This window comes from Accipiter gentilis, chromosome 18 (assembly GCF_929443795.1).
Source record: "Accipiter gentilis chromosome 18, bAccGen1.1, whole genome shotgun sequence".
Classification (NCBI taxonomy): Eukaryota; Metazoa; Chordata; class Aves; order Accipitriformes; family Accipitridae; genus Astur; species Astur gentilis.
Window position 1 is genome coordinate 4,177,762 of NC_064897.1, and position 22,856 is coordinate 4,200,617.

The 22,856-nt window shown below is 38.5% G+C and overlaps 1 protein-coding gene across 3 annotated transcripts in view; it reads right to left on the bottom strand.

Annotated features, from left to right (window-relative positions):
- LRP6 (LDL receptor related protein 6) overlaps positions 1 to 22,856 on the bottom strand; it is a 126,648-nt gene that overhangs the window by 94,903 nt on the left and 8,889 nt on the right. For 2 of the 3 annotated variants that reach the window (XM_049822152.1, XM_049822150.1), the window contains exon 2: positions 15,556 to 15,949. The exons of the other annotated variant lie outside the window; for it this stretch is intronic. In XM_049822152.1, coding sequence (XP_049678109.1) covers positions 15,556 to 15,949 — 394 coding nt within the window. The remainder of the gene's footprint in view (positions 1 to 15,555; positions 15,950 to 22,856) is intronic. 3 annotated transcript variants of the gene reach the window in all.

Consider the following 22,856-nt stretch of genomic DNA (forward strand, 5'->3'; position numbering starts at 1 on the left):
TCCCGTATAAACAAAGCCACACATAATCCACAACAACCACCTTTATGTTCTACAACATCAATAGCCTTCTGCAGAGTACATATCTTCTCACCACACGTCTCTCACTATGGTCTAGTTCGGAAAACATTCACAGCCATGTAACACAGCCCAGCCGTATGACTTGCAGCACTGCCATACCACCACAGACCCCAAGCGACCTGCCACTGCTTGCTCAACTGAAGTGCTGGGGAGTTTTCTTAGCACTACAAGGTGACAAGCCCAAAACACCAGCCGCTCGGCTGCAATAGTTTTTGCTGTCTACAAGAATCAAAACACACAAGACCCAGATGAAAGGGGAGGAGACCCTTTGCATTTTTTCATCTTCAAACTGCCCTGGCTTCAACCTGAGCCTGTGGACATGAGCATTTTGAACAGGCTCCCTATAGCCTACACAAACCAGATCTGGCCATCTCTTATGTGAAGCTGTTCAGTCAGTTCTACACAGCTAGAAAGAGTCAGCTGAGCACACTCATAACCTCTAATCACTGACTGACCAACCAAGTGCACAAGACAACAGACATCTCCAAACAGACTTTCTTCCAACCTAGCAGCTACCATTTCCATGTGTTGGTGTACACATTATTCACACAATTATTTCACAAATCACACAGTATTCTACTTAAGTGTTTCTATGCAAAAAGAAGCCACTAATAATAAAAAAATAAATAAATAAAAAAAAGGCAGCACCTACCTAAGTCTCCACCTATGAACACATATTCCAGTACAGTACATTTACCCCACTCACAGTCACCTTGGAAATTGTCACAGACCGGGGAAGACAGTGTTATAACTGAATACATACCGTGTTACCATTAAAATGCCAATTCAATTGACAAGTTTGTCTGTGGGATCATTCAGCTTACTTCTGCTGACACGTTTTGCCCACTCTTGTGCTTCTGAAGAGACACAAAGGCAAATAAAAAGAACTGCTTCTCTAAAGAAATTCATCCAATGTGCTCTGAAACATGTCAAGAGTGACACAGACACAACACTACAATGCAGATTAAAGGCTGAAAAAGCATAGGAACTCTTAAAAAATGTGATTGGCAAAACAAAAAAAGTTTGCTTCCTTTTATGATATGCGAAACCAACTCTGCTTCTGATAAGAGGAATAGTAGTAAAACATTTTGGTTGCAAAGAAGTAGTAGAAAGGAGAAAAACAGAGCCTGGTGTTCACGTGTTTTTGTGGAAGACAATTCATCAAGCCACACTGTCCTCACTACCAGTCATTTTTATTTAAGTTAGAATCTCCTACCTTTCCACTCCACTTTCATACCTTCCCACTTCAATAGTTAGCATAGTGCTAGACACAAATTTAAGCAGTCATACCTGTGAAAAAGAGACCAAGACTAAAATAAAATTGAATTCTGAAAGGCCCCATAGAACTCTTCCACTACTAAACTGCAGTTACCCTTGCTGAAGGGCAACTCTATACCCCAAACCAGAATGCTCCTCATGCCTACTACTGTCTCTGAAATCCTTGGCTGCCACAGAGAATTTCAAGGTGCTTGAAGTTCTCAAAACCTGAATCCTAAAGAGGGTAACAAATCTATCCATGAAAAAATGGTCTTTGATAAATAAGACACTTAAGCTCTGAAATAAAAACTGGGCATGGCCATTTTTGTCAACAGTTCCTATTGCTAAAACACTGAATAAGGTGTTGTAATCACATTAACTATATAACAGGGCATGTGAATTGCATAACTCAGCCTACAAATGTCTAGGTGGAGATTGCACCAGGCCATAAATTACCACTTTATTAACTTACATGATTTCTTGTCATGCATAGAAACACAACTACCTTAAAACAGTGTTGTCTTCAGTTACGCAAAACAGGGTAATTCTAGGTGAAATAAAATGATTTACGGTCAAAAGGTTTATTCTGTACATAGTTTGCCTATAACTTTTTTGTTGACTCCCTGGATACAGCAACTGTTCATATCATTTCATGATTCTGGAGCATTAATTTTATTTATTTTTTTTTTTTTTAAAGACTGACAACTCTTACAGTTAGCCACGCAAAGAAAACACCAAACTGTCTCTGTGAAGATTAATACACAGCTCTTGAGAGTCTTGAGAAAATAGATGCCAGAACTTAGCAACTCCATAATTCCAGAGGGACAGGCTGAAACAGAGAAACAAGTCATGTAACGTCTTCAAAGTCAGTCATAAAAAGGCTAAGTGTTCCCATAGATTTTTCTTATTGTTTCTAAAAAAAGGAGCCAGAACTTTTCCATCAGAAAAACACTAGTCAAGCACTCACTGAACATATGTTTGACAAGCTGTGTCTTACACTCACATGAACTTCTTGACCACGGTCACACCAAAGGCAACTTACCTATAAGCAACAGAGAACAATGGAAACAGCAAGTTTCATGGTTCACCAGAGCAATATATTTGCCGACGCATGTGCAAGAGAAAAAGGTAGCCATTCTTTTCACTAAAAATAACAAAAATTATCAAGCATAGAATTAACCTGATACTTGTTCTCACTACCTAGCTTGTGCATTTTTCAAATTCTCAGCAAAGCTCCATTTTATTAACCAGATTTGGCGTATACTTATGTAGGGGAGAGCAGACGTCCCTTACACTGTTTTAAATGTGATTTTGGCCTTTCCTTATTTAACAGAAAAAATACATAGATTAAGCTTACTCATATCCTTTACCATCTCAAGGGAAAAAATTTGAAGCTAATATTCAGCAGTTCCTGAAAAGAAGTTTTATATAGCATCTAGGTCCTGCACTAAGAAAACAATCATTTAAGTCTGGACACTGGAATGCCACAAACTCTCTGTGCAAAACCACAGTTCTTTACCTAAGCAGCATACTCAACACTGCTATGGCAAAATAACTATTAATGCTGTGATTTTATCTGTCCAAGCTTCATGGTCTACCACAACAACCCAGCCTGAAAAACCAGGCAGTTCACAAGACAGATTCTAAGAACCATCTTTAAGATACTTTGGAAAATACAACTTCAGAAAGAAAAAAAACTTAAAAGCCACAGCCCCGGAGGATATGCTTAATGTTTACATTCTATACATTCCCTCAAGGAGTTGAATGTAAAGCATACTTTGAAAATTGGAAGTCAGAAAAGTGGATGGTGTATGTGGTGGGGCCAAATTGGGGGGGGGGGGGGGGGGGGGGGGGGGGGGGAAGAAGAGGACGAAAAGGGTCTCATCTTCCTCCACTTCAAAATGCAAATATTTGCTTCTAACTATCCTTTTTAATGCAGAAACTTCACTGAGTATAACTATTTTCAGAATACTACTGACTTTTCCATTAGTACAAAATGATTTTTTTAAAAAAATATATTCACTTCATAAATTTACTTTATAGCTAGCTGGCTCTGCATATTCTTTCATTGGCACAAAAGAATTTTTTTCTTCTTACTTGAGCAGGCAATTGTGAATTCAGGAATGACAATCCCCAAACAAACTCAGTCTTGTAATTCAACAATAGAAGAGTCTTATGCCAAATCATTCATGAGCAGGAGCCTAAGACTAGACTTCTTCATCTGTAATATGACAGGCAGCACTCAAGTCAAGGTTTAAGTATCAACTACCTACCATAGATGACCTTCCACTTGATTTCAGGAATGTTCTCTTTAAGCCTATTTAATTTCTCAAGGTTGCTTTCTTTCCTTTCTCTACTTTTAAATATCGGACTTCTGCTAGCCTATAAAAGAGCTGTCAGGCAGCTTTTCCCAATATGACAAATGCTACTTCTCAATTTCATAGCTACTTTTAGAGTATCTTAAGAAGCTTCTCTCTCCTCCATCTTTTCATCTTTCCAAAAACACTGATAGCTACACCAGTCTCTTAGCTCCAGGAACACAAACTGCTAAGTATTCAGCCTGGGTCCTGCAAAATGTTCAAGTACATTTTTAATTTTGAATAAGCAATCCTGTCAAGATCAACAGAGCAGTCACAGGTAACATATGCTTATGAGGGTCACCACGTGAAAGTCTGAAGACTTTAGCCTCTGAAAGACCTACACCCAAACCAAGTTTTTCTGTAACTCCATTCAGTTTTTAATGGGTTGATTTCTGTAACAGATTTCAGGCACTTATTTGTAAGAATGTTTGGTGTATGTACTGTTAATAGTAGTGAACTCTACAGATAAAATATGCAGACACACACTCACATATGTCAACAGCCATGTGCATGCACATGTGGGTGAACATAATGTAGTCCATCTTTACAAAGTCACATCTCTTTATTCAAAGTTTTGGCTGAGGTTATGTATTTCTAAGGTGCAACATGTCAAATTCTCTAAGGGAACTTTCAGTATGTCACTTATAAGGAGGATGAAGGGAAGGGGTGAGATGCTTTGGGAGCTTTTATAAACCATGCAGGTGGGTGGGGGGAAGAATCCCAAACTACTCATATCCACAGTCTGTCTCATGTTGTGTGTTTTGGAGAATCACAGAAGACATCTAATAATTTCACAGCCACACATGAGAAATTCAGCTCATAAGATTTCAACTTTAGATTACTAGCAGTTGTTTGCAGAGGACCAGGCTTCAAAAGGAGAATAGTGACAAAGAACTTAAATAGGAACCAGAGCTCAAAAAATCTTAATCTTCCCACCCTGTTGCACGGGTGGCCCTTTGGCGTCTGTAATCCTATTCTCACTGAAGAAAATGGGAAGACTTCTGTCTCTGTACAGCCCCCAGATGACCATAAAGCCTATCAAAACTCAAAAATCACTCAGCTTTTCTCCCAGTCATTGCTTGGCTCCATTTCAGGTATGTCCTGCTGGACATTTAAAAGCTGATGCATAGAAATCCTCTATATTCTTGACCTGGATTTTGCTTTTTTAACCTTCATTAGCCAATTATCTGTGTGAGACCAGCTGATAGCATCATTTTATATGAAGGGGGCTACAGAGAAGACAGAACATGCAACAACAGGGCCATGGGCCAGTGTTTACAGGGAACCTGCCCCAAACAAGGGATCTTGGGACCGGGAGCAAAGAGCCTCTCTATGTTTCACGGTTATCAACAAGACTGCCCTTCGGCTACTTACTAAACAGTAGGCAAAATGCTCTGGTTACATAAGCTGATGAGATTTGAACAATTTTAATGAGGCTAAAATAAATATAAAGAACTCTCTTTTCTGAGTCTCATTTCTGCCTTGAAATAGAAGAACATTTTTATTTGAAGAGACAATTCTTCTCTAGTTAAGTAACAAATTTCTGTCAAACCTCAAGAACACATTGTACTTTCATGCTTTCATAATATCCATCTCTTTAAATCCAAATTTGGTTTGTAGCTATAAAACGTTGATTAGGACTATATAATTTATTTAATGCTAAAGCTTTTAGTGGTTATGAGCAGTGATCAGACCTTTACTAAAACAAATCTCTGGTTTTGCTATTGACTACTTGGCCAAGCCGTTCTGTGCCTGCCAGCTCAACAATGAGTGCTGGCTTGAACACTACATCCAGCAATCCTTCTTCTCAGTCAAGCGACTACTTTTATGCACGTCTAGGGGCCAACAGAAATTCTCAGTCAGAACCTCCAGCCATCACTTCTGGCCACAATAAGCACATTTTTTAATGCTGTTTAAAATAGCGTGTCAGGCTATCACAGTAAAACAACAAGTTGTTTCATCAGGAAAGCACAGTAAAATTAACACACAACCCATACTTTATACAGTTAATAGAACATTTGTGCAAGAGCTCATCATCAGGTGAAGCACCAGTTTACCAACATACACATGCACAATAAAACCAGACAACTCTGGACTGTTACCAACTGCTCAAGCCCCATCATATTTCAAGTGTTTACAGTATGAAATTGGCAAGTTTTGTTTTACACATCTGAAAGCATTCATTCAGGATCTTCTTACAGTTTGAGACCTACCAGAGCCTACTACTTTATGAACCACGTGTACCTCTTGAGCAATTTCCACCCCCTTAATTTTTACCTCAGACTAACTATGCTTATATCTAGACCTAAATATGTACTTCACAGAAAGATTTTTTAAATGTACACAAGAAAAATGCATGCTAAAAATAAAAAAAGATATATTAAAATAGCATTTTTTTAATTTCAGCTTACTCAGAAGTTTGCCAGAGTTCAACCTAAAAGTTAGACGATGATACAAGATACAGTTTTATTCTACAACAAAGAAATGTATTTTTAGGAAAAGAACCTTCTACTTGAGAATTGAAGATATTTCTATGCATCACTACAATACACAGCAAATGAATCACGCAAGCTTAACTTGCAAGACAGCCTTCTTTAATTTTAGGATAATTTTTAACAACCTGCTACAGTAGAGATAATACTTACCCTTTAAATAAGAAAAATAAATTTCACACTTGCATAGATTTATTTCGAAAAAAAAGCTCTCCGACTTAACAGTGCTCTTAGTTGCATAATCTCCTATCTATACCACTTGCTTGAAGTGACAGAGAAAACTTAATACAAGTAATACTTTATGCTGAACATGGAATTAAGATGTAAAAGTGAGAAACGACAAGGTTCCCATGAGAAATGAAAATGTAAAGTATGTGTTAAACAACCCTGGGGAAAGAAATGGGGGGGGAAGAGAGAGACCCAGAATGGATGCTGACTTTTTTCTCTTTTTTTTAAGCAAGTGGTGTCAGAAGGATTCCAATTAAAGCATTAAAGTCTAGAAAATGTGTTACTGTTCTTTATATTTCTACTCATCAGACCAAGTAAAAAAGGTTATCACATTTATGGGGGTTTGGGTTGGTTTGGGGGGTTTTTTTGGGGGAGGGAGATATTTTGGGGATTGGTTGGTTTGGTTTTTAGGTACAACATGATTAGCATGTTTCAAGTATAAGATGCAACTAACTAGACACAGACACCACAAATACATATTATATATACATTCTCACCCACACATGCATTTAAATCACACAATTTAAAATCTAGAGTATTACTGTGAAACAGCATCACTGGCCTGTCTGAAGTGACTCTGCTCCCACAGATAAGGCTCAGGTTTTTCTATTGATTTCTTTTATTATGAAACACCCACAACTGGACTAGGTGTTTTAAAAAAAAGCCTGGAAGGGGGCATCCCATACCAAAGAAACAGACAGACCAGAAACTCGACAGAGAGGCTACAGTAATACAACAAACAGTAAAATGGAGTAATTCTCCAAGCATCAAGCAAAAATTCAGAGCACTAACTTCTGCTTTGCTCAGCTCATTTTCAGGTCTTTTATACACAGATCCTGAAACCATAGAATTGTACAGCTTCAGATGCAGGCCCAACTAACAACCCTTGCACACTGACTGTAACATGAACCATCTTCCCCTGTCCTGGGGTCACTGCACAAGTTCTAGAAACACTTATTTAGGTATTTTATTAGGTCACCTCACAATTCATGTCCCTGGTATGTCCTCCTTTCTTACTAGCTGCACTGTAAAAGCTGCATTTGCTTGACATCCTCTGTACCATGTATTATCCTGTGACATTTTATCTGACCACTCTACAGAGAAGACAGTACCAAAATACACTCATTCTCCACAGGCATAGTCTTATTTTTTCCAGGAACGCAGCCAAATAAAGATGGTTCTTCTATAGACTTTTTTCTTTGTTAATCATGCTGAACTTCCATGCAGCTGAGTGCTGTGATTTGCATTTTTTAAACAAACTTAATCCATAGTTTATTTAAAGAATATTATTGGTCTGTTTCAAATCATGCTAGCAAGTAGATTTATCAGCTTTCTTCAAAAAATGAGCCATAAATCAATCTTTTTCGTCAACAACATAAATCCAATGATCAACTTCCTCCAGAGGAACAAAGGTGACTTTCTGCTCCATTTTCTACAACACAGATCAAAACCTTTGGTCGAAAGTTTGGACCAAATTTTAAACTCTAAAATGGATGCATTTCAGTCACTCCGCAAAACACTGTAGGGGTGGGGGTGGGCGTGGGGTGGACACGAGGATGGGGGATGACCCAACGCACAACCAACCAACCCTATCAAGATTTTAAATGAAGAAAATGTAAGATTTTTTTCCTCCAGCATTCCTCCTTCCATCTGCACACTCCACAAGCCCACGAACAAGCAGACTCATAATGATAAGGCCAGACACTACCACACTCCTCTTATCCACTGCAACTCAGGCTGAGTCCACATTACACATTTCTGCTGCAAACACACTGTGGGGTGTACAAAGTGTTGGCCGACACATCGCAGCAAGAATAAGTATAATCTCAGCTTATGGCAGAAAGTACGTTTTTGACAGGAAAGCTTATTTAGAAAGGGAAGATGATGGTCACAGGACAAACAAAGGAAGTTTAAACCATACTGCAATGAGCTGTATTCACTAAAGGCAAATTTTGCCAATAAATTTCTTCTGGTGCAGATCTGCTTTAACACACATTGTCTCTAAGGCTCATCATCATTTCCAAAAAAAAATCCTTCTAAAATACCCTGCCTTGAAATAGTAAAGAGATTACAAACAAAACTTTTCCCTAATACAAAAATAATTTCTTGCAGAAAGTTGCAATTATTAAGCTGAGTCAGCTGCAATGGCGTTAGTGAGCAATCGAAAGCTCTCTCCTACAAGTCTTATTAGATGTCGTGGATTCTGAAGTAATTATTTCCTAACAAACACCCCTAAGCTACATAAATTATATTTGGGGGGAGAGAAGGATTATTTGTTTGGGTTTTTTTTACTCTGACCCCTTCCCCAGAAATAGCACGGATGTTCCTTTAAGGCCACTCTGCTTCCTTGACAGCAATGCTACTTTGAACTTCTCAAGCAAGAATACAGAACTAACAACGTATCAGATTGTAACTCTCTGCTGTAAATTAATATGGGCCCTTTAAGTTCACCTTAATACTTATTAAAAGTTGTGTTAGTATTATTTTAATTTTTTTAAAAGTGTGTGAACAAACATTTTTTAATTAACATCTAGCTAATAATGCTTACCAGAAGTCTAAAATAATGATTTAAAAAATAATTTTCCTTGTGTTCACTCAGCATAAAACTTCATTCAAAATGTTGTTAGTGAAAACTTGTTTGTTTACAATTTATTTTTTTAAATACAACAGGTCTTCATAGTCTAGACTTAGATGCTAAGTTATAATTGCAGGGACTGAAAATGCAGATAAACAGAAGCATGCCCAAAGACTCATCAACAGAGGTTATTCATGCAGACCGGAAATTACTACCTCAGTTTAAATACTTAGTTCTAACTTATTAAACAAACACTGCATGCATATATCTGAAGTATACATTGATATTTTACAGCAAGTTACATAAAGTTTACTAATTCTTATTACCCTTATCACTGCAGCACTGAGGTACGCATTAAAGGACAGGCCAAATCGTCCTCTTCACCTTAAACTGTCAACAGGCTATCAACCATACCCTATTTGCATGCTTTACCAGAACAAGTCCAAAACTGAAAACACAAACTGAAAAAAACCAAACAATTAGTGTGTTTGTCAAAACTTAGTGTTTTGACAAACTCTACAGTGTTTCAAGATGCTACTAGCTTATTCACAGGAAAGTTGCAGAAAGGAAAGCACAGCCCTCAACTAACTGATCCAGTCCACATTCTTGTTTTCTTGCCCAAGTGCTGAATGAAGTAGGTAGGGATGAAAGGCTATTTTCAAACTTGCCTTCAGCTAAAAGCATCTACAACTTTAAGATATCCGAGCCTGTAAGCAAAATGTTTGTCCTGCACAAATAAATTCCATGCACTCTAGTTTGATTTCTAACAAGCCAAATCTCTCCCACCTCCTTCCACAAAGGGGAAAACTAGGTAAAAAGCCTGAAAATTAAAGAAAACATATGAGCAAATACGTTCTTCTGAGTTCCTGGCCACCTCTGGCAGTGGGGTGAGGATAGGCAGTCAATGGCAGTAACATCTAAACCAGCACAGCAAGATTTACAAGAGAGGTCACCTCTCTAAGCCTTCACTCTGTTTTAAGTATGTGGGTTTCTGGTTACTTTCTGCTTACCTTCCTTCACCTCCTCCTTCAGATGAGGCAAAAGGAGAGGAGGAGAACAAAATTAATGTTTTGAACTGTGCAATAAAATGACACCTTTACAGTTTTAGCCACATGGAAATATCCTAGCATTGGACTGGAAACCAGCATCACATGAACCATACATGACAAATCTCAAACAAACCTTGCAAAGTTTTGTGAAAGAACCTTTCAAAATGAACAGACTGTTAATGAGATTAAAACAAAACAAAAAAAACCCAAAACCTAGACTTAATATTCAGTGCTATTACAGTAAGTGAATAGTGTCTGATCTTGTTCCCAGAAGCCACAAAGATCTTCATAGGACCAAGAGCCAAACCCCAAACACCTTATACTTGAGAAGCAAAGGGAGTTATAGTAGTTCTGGGGCAGAAGATAGCAAGGACATTTCAGATTCCATGCCAGCCTCTTGCAGGATGAAGCGCTGCTTTGCATGCTGTTGGGTTTTGAATCATGCAGTATAATCCTGGCCTAGGCAATCTTCTCTGATTTGTAATCTCCCATGCCTAGAGATTTAGGTCACCCAACAGTCCCTGTCCTGGAATCATCCAGCTACTAGTAACACTGGTGATGCATTCTAGATCTTCCAAGAGTTACATGCAGCTAAAGAGCCACAGCAGGCCACTCCTGATGCAGTGTCATCAGGACAGCCTGTGCAATACTACTGCCATCTTTTGTGTTAGCTGCATTATCTTTAAGTCACCAAAAAATACCTTTCGGCTTGTTTAATATCCTAGCTCTCACCAGAATTCAGTGATGTATTTGCAACCAACAACATCTTCTGATCAACAGAGCCTCCTTAGGTGAAGAAAGATTAAATACACCTTATAAATCTATGTGCCAACACCACAGCAGTCTGCAGATTTCATATCAGCTTAACACTTGCATATAAGATGCCTATAAAACCTCAAAATTAACTCCTTAATGCACAGGCCAGCCTATGCAGCAAACGATTAGCTGAGTGGACTAATCTGCTGCCTGTGAAATATGTTAGTATCAGCAAAGGAGCAGTAGAAGGATTTTCAGCCAGAAGCAATCTGCTCAAGGGAGAAGTGGCATCAAGCAAGAGAAGCTATGAAGCAAAGCCTTCAGTTATTTGCATTATTTGGGGAAATTTATATCTAAGGTGCCATTTTATGTAATACTGACTTGCATGCTAACAAAAAACTTCACTGAACAGGTGAATTTACAAAGAAATTCTTATTTTTTTTTCATTTTTAAAATGTTTTTTCCCCAAATCAAAGATACTGTAACTTATTAGAACTGTCCATTTTTCTTTCTTTACATTGTTGTATAACATCTACCACTCAGCAAAAAATACTACCAGTTCCCATGAATCTTTTTTTATGGTGTGCAGATGTAAAGCCTGTACTACAATTGCTTTTGTGCTTGACACACTCAGATTCAAGTTTCCAGCTTTGAAAGAAACAAAAGTAGGTCCATAAAGAAAGAAAGTGTATGTATTCCCTGCAAATGTTTTGCACAAAAAAAAAGAAAAAAAAAAAAAAAGAGAGAAGCCTGCTGGGGGAAGGTACATGTTAAATCTGAAGATTTTCCCCAACATGCAAAGTACTTCATCCAGAAATCAACTTCAGCTGTCATAAAAAGTGTTGTAGCTCTTTGTACTCTAATTCCATTCATTAACTGAAAACTTTTACAACCCAAAAGCTTTACAAGAGTTTAACAATTAAGGTAACTCTATAGAGTCACTTGATTTAACACATGTCCTGAAAAGTAAGCAATTAGTCAGCACTTCTAGGAGGCACTTAAAATTCTCTTTGTGGTGAACAACAGATCTAGAAGTGAGAAAAGCCAGTTCATTTTGATAGTGCTTCTTAGGAAGAAAGCAGATCGAGTTGTCTAAAGGGTAATTTGGGGGGAACTGTAACAATGATAATGAAACCTCTTCCCTGAGGACAAAAGGGCTGTACAAATGAAAAAATATAACAAGAAAACAGCAGTACAAATATACAATACTGCATTTTCAAGCAGCACTTGCTCAGGAATCTGAATAAATATGCCTGCCTTTTTTATTTTTTCCATCTTGAGTGATGAAGCAGAAAAACCTCTTTTCCACTTGCTCAACTTTCATGTGAGCAGTTCCTAAATCTGGTGCTCTCCTGCACTTGGCGGTCTAACACCTGGTCTTCCCCTGACAAAAAGTCAACATTGAAGTGTCGCAATATGTATTATACCCAGCTGCTGATCTTATTAAGAGGGTCACATGTTTAACACAGGTCAGGAGTAAACAGTTTCAGAAAGGATGACTAGGAATGAGAAGTTTTCCCGAAACTGCCCTGAAACCCCCTGGCTCACTTCAAAAGAACGCTGCACAAGCAGCCATTCCCTTCCTGTTCATCTGAGGTCCCTTCTCCTCTCTCCTGGTACACACACAATATTTTATTGAGTATCAAGACAACTAAAACGGAAAAAAAGTGAAGTAAGGTGTAGCGTATGAACGTGAGAAATGAGAAGCTGAAACCTCAAAATGTACGTAGGACATGACCAATAAGAGGAGTCTAGACTTTTAGATTCTGATGGCTTCCTAGACAAAAATACTGGAGTAAAAATTAGACTTTGCTGCTGTGTCTCAGTTACCAACTGAGAAATATTTTCCATTAGTAAGTGTATTCCATTTCTCATTATCGATAACAGACACAGGAACCAAGTCTAACTTCTACTCCAGTATTTCATTTACACCTATAACCTCACACAATTAACAGATTGTTTTGGCAGCAGTAGCAAAGGCTACCCAAACCAGTTATTCTTTAATCACCTCTACCGTTGCTGTAACATGCTCTGAAAGAGTCCAATCATATTCCTCTGAACTATCACAACAGCACTGGCTAGTGACCTTCAGAGAACAACCGCTGAGTATCCTACAGCAGATAGGTTGCTAAAAAGACCAGAGTGTTGGTGACACATTTAATTTTTTTCTACATGGGACACTGCCAATAAAACGCATTCTTCATGACTACATATTTGTGCTAGCTTATACTGTTCTTAACATTTCATTTCAAAGTAGGCATTCTCATACTTTCAGTAAGATAGATACATATAATAAATATACGTGTACACGCAAGCACAGAACAGATGAGTAGTTTGGTACTTAAATCAACTTGATCATGAAATACTTGATGTACGCTACTTTAAATCAACCGCCTTTGACAAACATACTTTAATGAAAATTTGAACTTGTGGATAATGATGACCTTAGTGTAGATTTTGCTGCTAAATCATTTCTTTACATGAATTACAAGAGTTTATAAAACTGTATCTGGAATAACAATCAACTGAGCATAACAGGAGATAGATTAGACTGCAGGAAAATGAGAGGGGGTTTTGCTATTTCAAGTCTCAGATTTTATTAACAGTTCTTAGATCCTTTTATGGCTTATCCTTACCACTGTCTGCCAGGCAACAGTGTGAAACCAAAAGACATTTACTGGGCTAAAAAAGCATGCGTACAAGAACAGTCTGGGGATTTTTTTATTTTATTTTTATTTACATCCCTGTGCTGATGCCACCCTTCCACCTATGTTTCAAGCTTTGGAAGCCATTCTGAAATGTGACAAGATCTACTGAAAGCTGAGAGGTTTTCTGTCATAAAACTGCATACGAGAATGGCAATTTTTGCAACTGTAATATGGTAAGACAGAAAGTGGATATATTACAGTATTACCTTCCTAAAATATACTTTTCATAGAACAACTTACAAAGTGACCTCTACAACGATTTAGACAAAAAATATATTTTGTCCTTCAATTACTGCTGTTGGAGGGGTTTTTTGTTTTGGTTGGGATTTTTTTGTTTGTTTTGGGGAAAGGGGGGGTGGTGTTTGGTTTTTTGAGTTGTTTTGTTTTAAATCTAGGCATATTGAAGTGTTTACTCCCACTGCTTCAACAGATCATCAATATGGAAAAAGTTATGAGTTCACTTTACCTTTGATCTATTTCATTTTTCTTCTTGCAGTTTCCTCTTCGTGTAAAGTATTATGAAAGAGTGCAAGAATATGCAATCATCTAGTTTTGATCACTGAGCATATTACTGCACGTATTCAGAAAATACAAATACTCTTCTTAAAAAGAACCAACTGGCTTGACAACACATTATTCCTAACTAACAAGAATCTCAGTCTCTCTGGTTACAAGCCAAATCAAAAAAACACTTTGATTGTGTTTTTCCTCTCCTTTCTCTCTCAGTTTTGGCATGGTGGGTGGAAGGGGCCATGAGCATTACCTCTTTTCTTGCATTCTTAAATGTTTTCAGAATCTAATAAAATAAAACTAATGCTATCATTGGCTCCAATTTATAAGTTGTAAAGAGATAGGAAAAGCATAAATCCATCCTTTTGTTATTTCCAAAGCTAGATATATAAAGTAATGCAAAAGAAACATCTTTCCTCTTTATATATTGTCAAAGGCCTATTGAAACTGTGGAAGAAAATATTCAAGATATGGTATTTCTATGAAGGTCAGGAAACAAGCTGTTTTACAAAGAGACTTTCTTCTTCTTTTGGAGGAAAAGACCTAAACATACAAGTTCAACAAATTACAATGTAATGAAGCTGCAAGCAGCTAAACCAGCCCTCATCTTTCCAAAGAAACAATGCATTGATTTCTCCCCTCCAAAAAGTTGACTGGAAAAATATGGGAAATGGCAGTACAATAGATTAATTTTCTTGCTAGTTCAGGAAAAAAAGATAGTATAAATAAGATCTATACTACAGATTAAAAAAAAAAAAAAGTCGAAAGATTACACAACACAAAGGATATTCCACTAGTCTTCCACTTCAGGAAAGCCAGTCACTTTATCACAGATGACTACCTGCGGGGTAACCTCAAGCCAGCCATTTATGTAACATCACCAAATCCACCACTGAATTCAGCGTTTCTGTCAACCACAGCTTTGTCCCAAGAACAAAACAAAAAGATTATAGTATAAGTCACATCCAGGGACTGAAATGAGAGCTGAGACGATTTAGACCTATTCTAGAATGGGCTGAGCCAAAACACCGGACTTTTTAAAACAAAAGTTCCCTCGAGAGCAGGGAGAGGAACCCTTCTGTAAATTTTCCAGTAAAGTGCTAAAACATGTCTTAAATTGTTATTAATACAGTGTATTGTATCCCTCATTTCTTTGGCTGTTTCAATAAAGCATGAATATCAACAATGAACAAAGCTCAAAAAAATTCTGTTATTTGACAGCGCAGAGAGGCACAAGCCTGTCCACAGGCAGCTGATGGCCCTTCAAGCAGATTAAATCAAGTTTTACATTAGAACTTATCCATTTCTGTTCATATTCTAGTGCTTTTTTAAAAGTCTGATGATTCCTAGTTCACAAACCAATATGAATGCAGTTTCAGAAGTGCAAATTGTTTTCAAATCACACTAATAGGATTAGAAGCAAATAATACAAAATGGCTTACAATAACTTCGATAACAGTACCATCACTTATTTAAAATCATTCAATAAGAAGTAACAGAAATTTTAATATTTGTAAATATTTTGTTTTAAGAAAGACTTACCCTCTTGCAGGATCTAAGGCAATCGCTCTGGGTTGATCCAATTCTTGCCAAAACAAAACTTTTCTCAGTGATCCATCTAAATTAGAAACTTCAATCCGATTTGTTTCAGAATCTGTCCAGTATAATTTCTCTCCCAGCCAGTCACATGCCAGCCCATCAGGTGACAGAAGTCCAGAAATGACCACATTTTGTACACTCCCAGATTTATTGAATTCTGTTCGTTTAATGGCTTCTTCACTTACATCACTCCAGTATATCAACCCCTTTACAAACACGAAGTCCACTGCTGCAGCGTCCTCTAAGCCACCCACAATCACTGTGGCATTCTCCTTCCCATTTGCAGCATCCACCAGTCGCAGATCACGTCGGTTCGCGTACAGCAACAGTGGGGCAGCTTTAAGTGGGAGAAATAAGGGGTGGGGGGACAGACAGATGCATTAACACCACTCATATTAAGTGTAACTTGCACTATGATGGTGCATCATGTCACAACTACTGATGTAAGAAATTTTAAAAAAATAAAAAAAAAGTCTGGGGACATTTTGAAGTTTGACTGAAAAGCACCAACTCAAAGCCTTTTAACAGTGCTACAACTCAGGATGGTAACTTTGTAATGGGCAGCTCATTATTCTGAGTTGTGCATTATTAAAGTAAGATTAAAGAAGGGAGAGAAGAAAGAAAATGGAGGTTTGAAGTGCCCAAATGACACTGTTCTGTAGAGAAGGATGCTTAAATAAGAATCTGAAAAGACAAGGATAAAAAGCAGTTTTCTAAGCACTCAGTGCTGGCCCACCTGAGCAAAGTTGGGGTTTTTTTTGCTAGAATTTAGTAATATACACCCCACTTCTATATAAGTATAATTCATGTCAAGCTATGAAAGTCACCTGCGTGTTGATAGGCTCCAAAATTATATATCTTGGACATTTTACATATAATACATACAAATACAAAATTCATTGCACACCATGAGATTAATGTTGTTTTAGAGTGTTGATATTGGTATGAAAAGAGAGGGAGAAAAATAAATCTAGAGGAATGGACAACACAAAGTTCTTTCAAACTCAGCTATATCACTCCTGTTTAGTTTTCTAACACAAAGCCTTTATTTTATATGCTTTATTTGCTTACTCTATCAGTTTGCACAGTCTGTGTATTTTTCACACACAACACCCAAGATGACCAACGAAAAGTAGTAAACATGAAAACATATAGTTTCTTAACTGTAATATGGCTGTTTAATTGTCCTTAACCACAAGCTATATATAACATTATGAAAATCCCAGCTTCATTCCTACTTGAACAAAAGGTTAAGAAAAACACTACAATTGTATAAAGCAGACAATCACATCCTTTTAAACCCACTATGAGAAAACATTTCCACCTTTCCCTGTGTTTACTCAGGGACTGTAGCAACAGAACTGTACAGCATCATTCAGATACATACCAAATACCAAATTCAGAGCCACACTAAACGCTCCTCTACCCAACGCCACACAAATTTAACAGAAATCTTACAGATTTATTCATCAGCATGGGTGGGCACTTTAAACTTCTAGCAGGGTATATGTCCTCACGAAAAGGCCTACATTTATAGAACCAAAAGACGTGCATGGTTGAATAACGTCAAGGGCTACGCTACCAGAAAAGATACAGTTCCTTGTGTGATAAACTCACACTGAAATTAGAAATACAAACACACACTTCAGAAAATTAAAAAAGCTAGTTTTCAAGATCAGACTACTCCCCTTGTTACCATAAAACTGTTTGTCAAAGACACTGCCACATGAGTATTGGGAGAAGCTGAAGGGAGTAAGAAGTTCCTTAATCTACCTACAGATAAATTCTGCTAGATATGTTTGGAAGCTTTTTACTTTCTTTCCTCCTTTAAAAACAAAGAAACAAAAAACAACAAACAAATTGTTTAGGCCATTATCCTAATTTTAGAAACACTGAATATAAACTGATTTATGACAATCTTTAGATAGAAAGTTATGGAAATGTGGGGGAGGAGGGAAGCTTTCTTGTTTTTAATAAGACTAAATTTGTATTCCCCCCTCCAGAAAGCAAGTTTTTATTGTGCAGCAAAACATACAGTTTAGAGATTATACTTCCATAGAGAAGGGGTAGACTTCTTTAAATTAGAAAGCAGAATCCTTATATTAAGTAAGTTTATTACCTTGCTATCTCCTTCCCTTCCTTGCATAATTTCCCACCCCCTAAAGATCTAAAATTAATTACAATAGAGCTTCTTGAAGTGCAGGTTGCTTATGATGACTGCATTTTTCAGAAGAAAGTATTCAGTAAACTGAAAGTGGTAAAAAATAGATATGCAATAAAACCTTCTACTTTTTAAAGCCTGCATACAACTGTAACCTGAAAAATCTAGTTAATAGCCAGCTCAATGTCATCTAATGCACCATAGGAAAGTGTGCAGCCAACTGGCAGAGCTCTCTCTTAATAAGACAGTATACCCAGCATTTGAAAAAAGGTAAATCCACACACAAATGAGTACAGGTTCCATTATTATGTGCAACACGGAGCAAGAGTACCCATGCACTCAGCATGTACTGAATTGGAACACCAGGCATGTCAAGCGTAATCACCAAGGCCTGAAGGCACTGCTGAGCCTAACACAACTTGCATTGCATAGGTTATTCACTCCTTGCTTGAGCTCAGAGCTGACTGAGGAAGGACTGGAGAAAATGTCCTTTTCATGAATGATACAAGTTATTTGAATGACAGCTCAGAAGAAACACAGCTACACTTAAGATGTGTAGTTTCATGCAGATTGATTCAAAGCCACAACTTGTAACATTCCGCAGGGCTGGCAGATGAGGATATTAAGCTTTCCAATTTGTTGCGACATTCAGGAATGAAGCATGCATCACCAAAATAATAAAAAACAGGTTTGTTCCCCCACTCCCTCCAACCCTTCCCAGAAAACACTAAGGCTTCAATATCCTATAAAACCCAATTACTGAAGTTGGCAGCATTAGCACCTAGCATCATCTTTGCCACTTACTTGACTCAAACAGCAATGCTAGAAGGAAAATTGTGGCAGAAGGTCCCATCCTGCTCCATATAACTCACTTTAAAAGAAGCACAGGACACTGAAAAGATGGCTTTCTTGAATAATTCTGTTATAAACTATACTAATAGACTAGGGGAAGAAGTCCAAGACAAACTCCTTTCAAAGCTAGGCAACTATCTCACAGTTTAAGTTATAATGGGGCAAAGAGATACCACTCATTATTTTTTTTTAAGAAGTCAAAGCTGAACTCTTTATATATGTTTCTATTTCTCTTTCTATAGAAATCATAAGAACGCATATTTTAACTGCAACAAACAATATTACATTGAAGAGAAGTACACATTTTTAAAAGTAAAAGAGAAAACAACCATCTTGGAAATCAACAACTGAAACAGTAGTGAATACTACCATGTCCTCTTTCACCCGAGATGTCTACATGTAGTTTATTCTTCTAATTAAAGTACCCAAGACAGAGTAAAAGCTATGCTTGGTTATAAAATAAACTTTTTTTGTATCCACCAGCAGGAACAAAGATTTGCTTAGAGAACACAAAAGTTACAAAACCTGAAGTTTAACACATTTGGACTGCAACAAAAATAATTTAAACCATACGAAACTCCAGCTGATAGCAGGGCACTGAGCCTAATTGCTTCTTAACTCTGATATTCACATAACACCTTCCCTATGCTTACCACATTCAATATTAAAATCCAGGCACTGCCTTTTTTGCCCTACCTCTACAACTAGAATTCTACATCAGCATCCCTCTCCTTACCACCAAGCTCCAGTTCTTGTACCAAATATTTCTGTTGGCTGCAGCTCTTGTCTCTCTCTGTAGCATACTGAAAGTTGCTAATACCCAAGAAACTTATGTCTGGTTTCCCTAACTTGTTTACTTAAGTCTTGCTTTGTACATCTGATTTGTGAGCATCTGATACTAGCTTAAAAATGCTGCAGCCCACAGGATGCAAAGCGATGAATCAACATCAAATGATCACTTTACCAGCTAAAAATGTTTTTCATTTTTTTGGTGTTTATGTGGCTATTTTAAGCTGTCAGAATTTCTCCCACTTTTCTTTAACTAGTCCAGAGGCCTTCTCCACAAGTTCCCGCTTGCCACCTTTCCTCTTTCAATGATCCATGATGCCTCTGGGTGCCACTAGGTCAGTGTTACCTTCAACATGCTCATACTCTTTCACTGACATGGAATTTAGCCTGGTTAAAGCAATTAGCATCATCTCATTTTCCCCAAACCCTTTCTTCTCATACCCAACCCCCACTAATGCTGTTCTACCCCCTCACTTAATTAAGGGCCCCTCCCCAAGCTGAATCAAATCATTACGTCAGTGAAAGGTTTGACTGGGTTAGCGAGTTGAATCGACTCAAGAAGCGGTCCAGTAAACTCCAAAACTAACATAAGGCAAGCAGCAGGGAGCTGGAAGGGGGAACAGCTCTCCCCCCTTTCACTGGCAGCCTGCTAGATCTGCTCAAGATGCGACTGTAGCCACATCCTTTCTCCCCCGTTCCACTTTCAGCTGTCGGTTCCCAATCTCTCTTTTTGCGCTGGCACTAGCACTTGTCCCATACCACAGCAAGACAATGCAGCGAGCTAAGCCAGCAGAAGGCTACCATGCTCTCCCCTCCACCTGCCAAAAAGTAGTTTTTAGCCAGCCATCATCCAGAACCAGTTCAGAACAAAATCAGATAAACATAAGTACTAGCACACCAGTGAAAGGAAGAACTGCATCAGCTTTGACAAATTAGTTGAACCTAATTGGAGGTTTGTGAACCTCCAATTTAGGAACAGGACCCACCAGACTAAGGGTGGCAACCGTAAGTTGTGGCAACCTGCCCCAGAATCCCAGTGTGGCTCAGCCAGTAATACTTGGTAACCGCTCACATTGGAAAGAAATATCCATGCAGGAATCCACTAGTAAAGAAACCTATGGATTGTTACACTAGAAGATGTCATTGAGCTGGGAAGAGAAAACTCCCCATCTTTTAAAAGTCTTGCTAAATAACTCTGAGCATCTAAAGGTGAATTGATACTGCCAAGCACACTGCCACGAGGATGGCAAACACGAGGACTGGAAAAGAAGAGACGCGGTGATGAGATGTGCCAAGCAAATACACACTGTGCTGGATGAGGCACTGTAAGCAAGAAGGATTTGCCAGACACCTTGATGGGATGACATGCACCCACATTCAGCCCACAAGAGAAGAAAAAGCAGATAAATGGGGACAGACAACCAGCAAAGAGCATAAATTGCAACCTCCTCAAAAACATCCTATATGCAGAACTCCTTGCGTGCAATACAATCCTCCCCATTCCCAAGATGTTCCACAGAGAGCCAACACAAGATAAGAAAAACTCTCTGGACTGACACAAGGATTCTGGCACAGTCAGTGCCCCAGGTTTCAAATTTCTTCATCATTGCTTATGCTTATAAGGAATTCTGTATATCTGTTATCTGTGAATGTTTCAGTTTTGCTGCACAGTTTGGATGAGGAAGAAGGAAAAGGTTGAGGTAGCACTGGGAATAAAAGCCTGGGAGATTTGTACCAAATCAGAAGAGAGGCAAGTTGCAAATGAAAATAAACTTCCCCCAAATCCAGGGCCCCAGCCTCAAGAAACTTATACAGAGATAGTTTATATTTTCAAAGAAATTAAAAAATCACCAGGAAACACAAAAGCGTTTCAGCACAGCAAGCAGCATGCCAGGATTTTGCACCAAGTGCTCCATCACAGCACCCTTCCTAATTTATTCCACACAATTTTTTTAAGAAAAATAATGAACTGACTTACTAGCAGCCCCCATTCTACCTTCACTGTGAACAAAGAGTTCTACTCTCTCTGAACCTCCTTGTTCTCACAAATATACTTGCAGGACATAGCAGGCAACCAGGACTTTGGTAAACAAGCATGAAGCAGCCCAAGCCTGCCAGAAAGGACCTTTTCTCCTCTTTTCAGCTAACCTAAAGTGTATTCCACATGCTAAAGCCATCCAACGGCTGTTCAGATGGTAACTCAAGAAATCACGGGAAAAGAACAGTCAGGCTTGCCAGTGAGATGAGTAACCACATCAATGCAAAAGCAAAGACACCAAGCAGCAACAATGGCACCTGGATTCTGCACCAAGCTTCTACCACTAGTTTTGCAGGCTTTTGGCTAGACAGGAGCTGTGGAGACTGAAACATCCTGCAAAACTAGCTGGTACAAAGGCAATAAGTCATCCTTTAGCCTTCTAAATAACAGGAAAAAAATTCTCTTTCTGAAGAGCTAGAAGGATGGAGACAAGAGAATGAGAGGAGGAAAAAAAAAGGAGTACAGGGAAGGATAGAAATACCAGGTGCAGGCATAAAAAGCCAACAGACCTGGCAGAGTACAGCAAAAGCACACACAACTGAGGTACACCATGAACTCCAGAGTATCACAGGCAAATAACTTTCTGAATGGCAGGCATTGCCTGTCAAATCATCCTGCTGGCAACAGAGCCATAGAGCTAGCAGCTGATTTCCAAATTATCACAGCACATCTCTTCTCAGTGTTAGGTAGCACACTCACACTGATCCTCTGTCCCTCTTTCTGTAACATTGACTCTGCTTTCTTTCCATGCACTCTCATGGAGATAAAACACACTACTTCAGCAGTTGACATCTTCATAACTTTATATGCTGAATCTATCTTGCTGACAACAACCTAGGATAAGCAAAGAGCTATGCTCCCTGGTCAGGCATCTGCTTGCAGCTGCATTGCCATATAATACTACCACCTTCTTCCATTACCCTGCTGCTTCCAAGAGGGAGCCACAAAGTGGCAAGAAAATAAAAGTGATGTGGCAACAGCACAGTACCCTCTCCAGGGCCAGCAGCAGGCTCTGCAAAGCAGGAAGGTTCCTAGGGTTGTGTGACCAAGCAGTACCATTTCCTCAGGTGTCCTCATAATCTTCCTTCAACATTCTCCCAGTTTCTCAAATAGTTATCAGAATAACACACAGCACTGCAGATGAAGCCATACCTGTCCCATGCACACTAGCAGCACTTCCCTAGTTCTACTGGAAACACCCATGTTTAAATCGACACTATCTGTTTAATGAAAAAGTTAGTATGCTTGCAGACTGCTGCAAAGCATCTCCTGTCTGCAAGGTACATTTCTGACAGTTCTCCCAGGCATGCACCTTCGCTCATGCAGAAAAAGAAATCTTGTTTGGCTATACTGTACCAGTCAGAGTCCCACATCTGAATAGGGATGATATTTTGCAATCTGAAC